The sequence below is a fragment of the Plectropomus leopardus genome, chromosome 5 (assembly GCF_008729295.1).
Source record: "Plectropomus leopardus isolate mb chromosome 5, YSFRI_Pleo_2.0, whole genome shotgun sequence".
In the NCBI taxonomy this organism is placed as follows: Eukaryota; Metazoa; Chordata; class Actinopteri; order Perciformes; family Serranidae; genus Plectropomus; species Plectropomus leopardus.
The window spans coordinates 29,728,959-29,735,985 of record NC_056467.1 but is presented as its reverse complement, the minus strand read 5'-3'; the positions used below and the strand labels follow the sequence as shown (position 1 = coordinate 29,735,985).

General features: G+C 40.7%; 2 protein-coding genes across 2 annotated transcripts; both read right to left on the bottom strand.

The window, feature by feature from the left end:
- Window positions 1–3,382: 3,382 nt before the first annotated feature.
- LOC121943284 (claudin-4-like) lies at window positions 3,383–4,540 on the bottom strand. The gene has a single exon (XM_042486780.1). The coding sequence runs from the start codon at window positions 4,453–4,455 to the stop codon at window positions 3,823–3,825; it is 633 nt and encodes a 210-aa protein (XP_042342714.1). The 5' UTR covers window positions 4,456–4,540; the 3' UTR covers window positions 3,383–3,822.
- Window positions 4,541–5,339: 799 nt separating this feature from the next.
- On the bottom strand, window positions 5,340–6,605 carry cldnf (claudin f). Its single transcript, XM_042486481.1, has one exon. The coding sequence runs from the start codon at window positions 6,529–6,531 to the stop codon at window positions 5,776–5,778; it is 756 nt and encodes a 251-aa protein (XP_042342415.1). The 5' UTR covers window positions 6,532–6,605; the 3' UTR covers window positions 5,340–5,775.
- Between the last annotated feature and the right edge of the window lie 422 nt (window positions 6,606–7,027).

Sequence of the window (7,027 nt, the reverse complement as noted above, 5' to 3'; positions counted from 1 at the left end):
TGTAACTAGGTGGCCAAAAAATACACGTATCCGCACCACCATGCAGAAGGAGCATGCATCTCCTCAAAAACAAGAGAAGGTGCTCATGAGAGCGTGGGATGTAAATATTAATGGCGTCCTCCTCGACTGAGCTGTTCCATTAGCTAGCTCAGTGGCGCTAGCTGAGCTTGCAGTAATTGCATGCTTCCTTCTGTAAGGTTTGGCAGGTTTTAGTCCTATTTTCTGGGGTTTGTTGACCAATACAAAAAAGCTGAATTACACAGTCTTATCCTTAAAAACGAATAGCCAAAGCTCACAATCATAGTTGAATTTCTGTGCCGTTAATCACTTATTTAGTCTTTTCTTCATTCAAATAGAAACAAATATATATATTTGTATGAGACTGATGAACTGCTGGTGGTGTAAGGGCACAGCTCTTACATGTTGTTGAAACTAAACTTATACACAGAAGTGGCTACAATGTGTTAGACTGGCACTGTTAAACTGGTTGAACTGGTTTAACGTCTGCATGAAGATTTCAAACACATTGCTGAATGTTTATGAATACACTCTGCTGCTGCGCTCTGCAATGTCTGATTTTACTTTCTAGGTTGAGACCTCTTTGAATAGTAAACCATAACAGTTTTATTTCCTGTAAACAGTGTTTTTGAAAAATAAATCCGTCAGACTGATGTACCTCAGTGTCCCTTTCTATCAGCCAGCAGGAGAAGCTGAGTGACATTGCATTACTCAACCCTGCTGATAAGATTTGCTTTCAGGTGAGCACAAACAAAATTTAGAAAATGCCACACTTCTTTCGCTGCTCCTGACCTGATTTAAATTAGCAAAATAGGACATGTGATGTATTTTCTCCCCAAGTTGTCTTTATATTGAAACTGTCTGACATAAGCCTACATTTTATAGTGTCTCTGACCCTCTGTTCACTCTTCATTTACAGATCTATTTTTATTCTAAAGCATTCATTTTGTTGCTCTGGGCTAGTGACTTGATAATAAAGGGTTGATGTAAACAACAACAAAAAAAAAGACAAAAAAATTATTTATTAAAAATTAGAGATTTCAAAGAACAAAAAAGTCTTTGGATATTTGAACAAGGATTCGAAAAATATTTTTCACTGTATATTCATAATATATCAAGGGCATTGTACAAGTTTCCTCTTTTAAAGCAATTGTTAGTCAATGAATTCCCTCTTGCACAGCTTGCTTTCATTTAGTTCTTCTTGTTAAAGACTTTTTTTTGCCAGTTTTCACACCACATGTTTTATCTTTCTCTCTCTCTCTCTTGCCTCCAGCAAAGAAAACTGTTTTTCTCAGAAGTTCTCACTATTTGTTAGTTAAAACAAATGAGACAAACTTGTAATGCTGTCAAAAAGTTGCATCAAGGAAGGTCACTGAAGGACAGTAAAAAAATTAGAAGTCTTTTTTCAGGAGATTGGACCTCTCAGACAGATGGAGGGTGGGCTGGGGTAGCTTGGGGACATGACTGGTTACTCTGGGCTCTCCTTGAGTGGACGTTTTCAGGAGCAGCTCAGCTCAGCTCTGGATATAGAGTACAGTAAACACTGCTGCTCTTTTCCTTTGGTTTTATGGATATCTTTCATGAGGGTGGAGTGAGAGCATCATTTCCTCTCACCTGACACAATGGACATGTTAAGGTATGAACAAATCAGTTATGGGAAGAGGGGGAGCTCTGGAAAATGATCCCAGTCCATACGAGTGTTTTAGCACCGTTGCAGCTCTAATCTCCATCCATACTAACACACCTTACAACACGCCACATGACCATTCATGTACAGGATGCATGTGTGAACCGGTGTAAACAGGAAGCATTGCTCAGGTGGTCGCCTCATTCAAAGACAGATCTTCAGACAATGATCAGCAATGGCAACAAGCAAGACTACTAGCAGAGACTAAACAGTCAGCATCACCTGTAATTCTTTATTCATGTCAAAATAAAGCCGGGAAGTCGAGGCTCATAGATACATAAAGCTAATGTGGGGTGTTTTCTTTATGGAAAATGGTCACATGACTTAGGCGAGACCAATCACAGAGAGACAAGACATGGCTTATAGTCAACAGGGGTCTCAGTATCAGCAATTCCAAACCCCTCCATTTCTGCCCGTCCACAATAAAACGCAGCACCAGAGTTTTCAAAATAAAAAAGGGACAGCAGCATTTCCAAAACACTCCGTTTTAGGGTCGCTAAAATGCTGGATTAGTGAGGATGCCAGGCTGAAACATAGCAATATGGATGCATCTTAAAATTAAAATGGTGTAATGTCGATGCGGCCTAACAGAAGAAAGTGTAATGATATCTACCAACAGTCCGTGCAACACTTCTATCCCTTCTGTTAGGAAGCCAAACTATCAAATACACACACACACACACACACACACACACATATATATACGTATATATAGTTGGGTTGGTAATGCCCCCTGAGTCCAACTAAAGATTACACCCTTGCACAACAATATCATAATGCTGATTTATGATTGATTTGTTATATGCTTCCTAAAAAACAGCATATTTTGCAATAATGTGCAACCATAAGTTGCTCAGCTTCAGTTATTGGGATTCAATTAGTATCAAATTTAATCAATAAGTTCTAAAGTTAATCAACAAAACTACACCAATTAAATAAATAATCTGTCAATATACTGTATTTTGAAGCAGAGTGTAGTTGGATGTAAACTGAGATCTGAGACTTTCTCCCTGTTGAGTAATTCAGGTTTTTGTCTCGTGTTTTCCAGGTTCTGCTGGCAGTGACAGCAGACTGCAATCAATCCATCTATGCAGTTGCCTATGTTTTGTTGTCTCTCAATTGTTTCCATTTTCATTTGTATCAGAATGTGTTTTTGTGCTAATGAACAAGAATCTGCTTGAAACCAATTTTAAACAGAATCCTGTCAGATGTTTGGTGTTTAGATGTAACACACCTGGTGTAACTTTTAATTCCTTTCCTGTATAAAATAAATAAATAAAATGAAAAATCCTTGCTCCTGACCTGATTTGAGTTGGCAAATAGAAAATTTACCATTTTTTTTCTTTCTTTCAATGTTTTTTTTCTTCTTCCACTTGACTTTACATGGAAGATGTCTGATATACATTTCTAACAGACAATATTTTGTTATGTGTATGTTGTTGGCAACAGTGTCTAACACCTCTTATGCATTCATTTTGTTGCTCTGGACTGACAACTTTAAAACCAATACTGTCAATGTAAACAGCAAATAAAAAAATAAAATTTATTATAAAATTATAATAAAAAAATAATTTGAAAAAATAGGCCCACAACAGAATATAATTTATGTAATTGTTTTTATTAAAAAGTGATCAGTGATTTCAGTAAACAAAAAGAGTTTTTTTTATATTGCATTCGAACAAAAACATTTGTAAAATATATTATACAGTAAATTCACAATATATCAAGGGTACTGTACAAGTTTCCTTCTATCATAGCTTATTAAAAGCATTAACATCCTTCCAGCACAGCTTAGATTTACATTCAGGGGAAAATTAGGTTTGACACAAGCTTTATATAGAATAGCTCTCATTCAGTCCTTGTTGTTGGCAGATTTTCTTGCCAGTTTTCACACCACATCATACCAAACTACATCCTTTGTGCTTCTATTTTACTTAAGAAACACTCTCTCTCTTGCCTCCACCCAGGACATCTGGATTCATCAAAAAACCAGTTCTCGCTATGTGTCACTTAAAAAAAAAGAGACACAACCTGTGGTGCTGTCAGAAACTCACAACAAAGGAGGGTTACTCAAGAAAAGTAAATAATTCAAAGTCTTTCTCAGGAGATTGGACCTCTCAGACGTAGGCTCGGCTGGGGGCTGAGGACCGGGCACCAGAGTACTTCACGGGATACTCTGGGCTCTCTTTGGGCGGACAGGAGCTGCAGAGGAGAGCACCTCCCAGGATGAGAAGTGCAGCTGTGCCCCAGCCGATGTAAAGTGCAGCTCCCAGCTCTCTCCTCTGGGCGTTGGTCATGATGGGGTTGTAGAAATCTCTGATAATGGTGTTGGCAGACCAGCAGACGGGAATGAGGACGAGAACACCAGCACAAATGAAGAAGATCCCAGCAGTGATTGCCACCTTGGCTTTAGCACGAGTATCCTCCACAAAGTTGGTGCACTTGCCTCCGGCGATGCCTAAGATGACCCCAAGGGCTGCAACGATGATGGCAATGACTGTCAGAGCTCTGGCGGCCTGTAGGTCCTGGGGCAGAATCAGGAGAGAATCGTAGATCTTGCACTGCATCTGGCCCGTACTCTGTATCACACAGTTCATCCATAGGCCTTCCCAGATGGTCTGCGCTGTCACAATGTTGGCTCCAATGAAGGCTGTGACCTTCCACATGGGCAGGGCGCACACAATAATGGTCCCAAGGAAGCCAATGATGGCCAGGACGAAGCCCAGCATCTGTCGTCCCAATGACACCATGGCGAGGTCTTGTTAGAGTCACTTGAACAGAAGCAGTGGAAGTTTTCAGGTCAGCTCAGCTCAGCTCGGGCTACAAAGTTGAATAAACACTGCAGCTCATTTCCTTTGGTTATAAGGATGCCTTTCTTGAAGGTGGAGTCAAAATGTCCTTCCCTCTGACCTGAAACCAGTACGCGCAACAACTTACCTGCCCAACCAGATTCTTTACATTATTTGTATGCAGAAAGGGAGTAGTTTCGATGAGATGAGCATCAGCCTTGATGTACAAGAGGCCCGTGAAGAGGCACTGCATTCCTATTTGAAACAATAGCCTGCCAGTGGCCAACCGTTGATTGGGCACGTTACCGGAAGATCAGGTCCAGTCACTGGTTTCAGGTTTAAAAAAAAAACATGGGTGGGAGTATCACCGGATGTTTAATGTTAACGGAAGGAGCCTCCATTCATGGGTTTACTGATTACGTGTTTGATCAACACCATTTATTATGTTATTCTTGAATTGATTGTTGTTTTTTTTTCCTATCAGAATGACTCTGATGACACTGATTCATGTCATGGTTGATTTAATCACATTTTGTCTTTATTTTCACAGTTCATCATGTCTCTTTGGGTAGTTCAGGGGCTTTTACATGAAATGACAAAGTTTCATTGTATTTGTATGTCTCTAGACTGTTTATATGTCTGCTCTGTACTACCCACGATTAAAAAATATTTTTGAACATCCTTTGTTATGAATATTTAAATTTAAAGAGGAAAATTTATAGCTTTCTTATTTCTCACTCACCCTGACACACATTAGGCTTCTGACCATGTAAAATGTAAGGTAATATTTTTAAAAATTGCATAAGATAGTAATAACATATTGTGTCAATGACTCCACAAACAGATTAATGAATATATAATAACTTTTTATTGAAATCTTTAGAGTAATTTCAAAAATTAAGTTGCATTTACATAAAAACAAATCATCACTATATACAAAATGTGCTCTGTATGACAAAGAAATAAATACATTATTGACAGTAACTTCCTCATGAAATACAACTCTCAGTGCACACGCTTCACAATATTCCTCTCACATCAAGAATTTAAAAAAGATTTCTACTTTAGAGCTCAAATTCTAAACATTTTACCAAAGATTAATTATAATCAAAAGGTCACAGTGATTGTTGAACTGATTTCATTTTAAATCCCAACAGTCTATTGGAATACATACCATTCTCTAAAAATACAAGGTGTATTTTGGTGCAATTTTACTTTCTAATCACATAAAAAAGTTTGGCAGAAGTCTCAGTCTTTCTCCTCTGTCTGTCCTTTCAGTTTTTAGATGAATTGTCTTGGAGAGTATGCGGTTGGTGCTGCATAAGGTTTGGCTGGTATATATGTCCCCGTGGCTGTGTATGGTCGGCTGGATGGGGGAGCGTAAACAGGGGCGTATGTCCCTGGGTTTGTCCCCGGGCCTGCGTAAGGGTACAGTGGTGCCGGTGGGTAGCCTGGGTATCCATAAACAGGTTTTTGAGGAGGGCAGGATGTGGTAAGGATGATCCCACCGATGAGAAGAATCGCAGCAGAGGCCCAGCCGATGTAAATGGAGGCTCCGATTTCCCTCCTCTGCGTTGCGATGGTCAGGGGGTTCTCAAAGTCTGTGATGGTGATGGCTGCGGACCAGCAGACAGGGATCAGGACCAGAATGGCGGCAAGAATGAGGAGGCAGCCACCTATGATCACCACCTTGGCCTTTGATGAATCTTTTTTCAGACAGCCCATGCACTTGGCTCCAATGAAGGTGATCATGAAGCCGATGAAGCCGAAGACGAGGGAGATGATGACCAGGGCTCGAGCGGCTTGCAGATCCGGGGTCAGCCTCATGACAGACTCATTCAGCTTGCACTGCATCTGCCCGGTGCTCTGCATCACACAGTTCATCCACAGGCCATCCCATATGATCTGCCCCGTCACAATGTTGGCTCCGATGAAGGAGGTTACCCTCCACATGGGTATCCCGCAGGTCACCGCCACCCCAACGAGGCCTATGAAGCTTATGATCTGACCTGCCACTTCCTTGCCAATCCTCCCCATGGCGAAGAGGGTTTGTGCGCGGCAGGAGAGAAGAGCGTTTCAGCGAACAGGTCCAGTCCTCTTTCGAAGTGACACAGCTCTTGGGCTTGTTGTTTGTCAGAAAATGTGCTGGAGGAGGGCTGTCCCGTCGCCAGGTTGGTTCTTCTGGTCAAACAAGATTCCTTTTCCTCGAGCTAGAGGAGCGGCATCCATTTTTAAACAATGCCACAGTTTTGCTCTTGAAAATCACACTTTCATATGCAGATTTTCCTGCAGTGAGGATGGGATTATTGGATGGAGTTGGGAGGTCCTACAACCAGTTCAGACTGTGAAAGACTGCAAACGATTAAATGACGTCTGGATGTTGTTTCCACAAACAGGCTCTTTGTTGTGTTCATTTATAATCAGACTGGTGGTGGAGCATCTTGAGACAGGATTAAACCACCCACTCATGACGGAGAAGCAAGCACAACATAAAAATGAGATTATCTCCTCTTGCTATGAAGTTCATGTTATT

What these genes read in the sequence shown, in the direction of transcription:
- cldnf (XM_042486481.1), bottom strand. Translation starts at nt 6,531, where the DNA reads ATGGGGAGGATTGGCAAGGAAGTGGCAGGTCAGATCATAAGCTTCATA.
- LOC121943284 (XM_042486780.1), bottom strand. Translation starts at nt 4,455, where the DNA reads ATGGTGTCATTGGGACGACAGATGCTGGGCTTCGTCCTGGCCATCATT.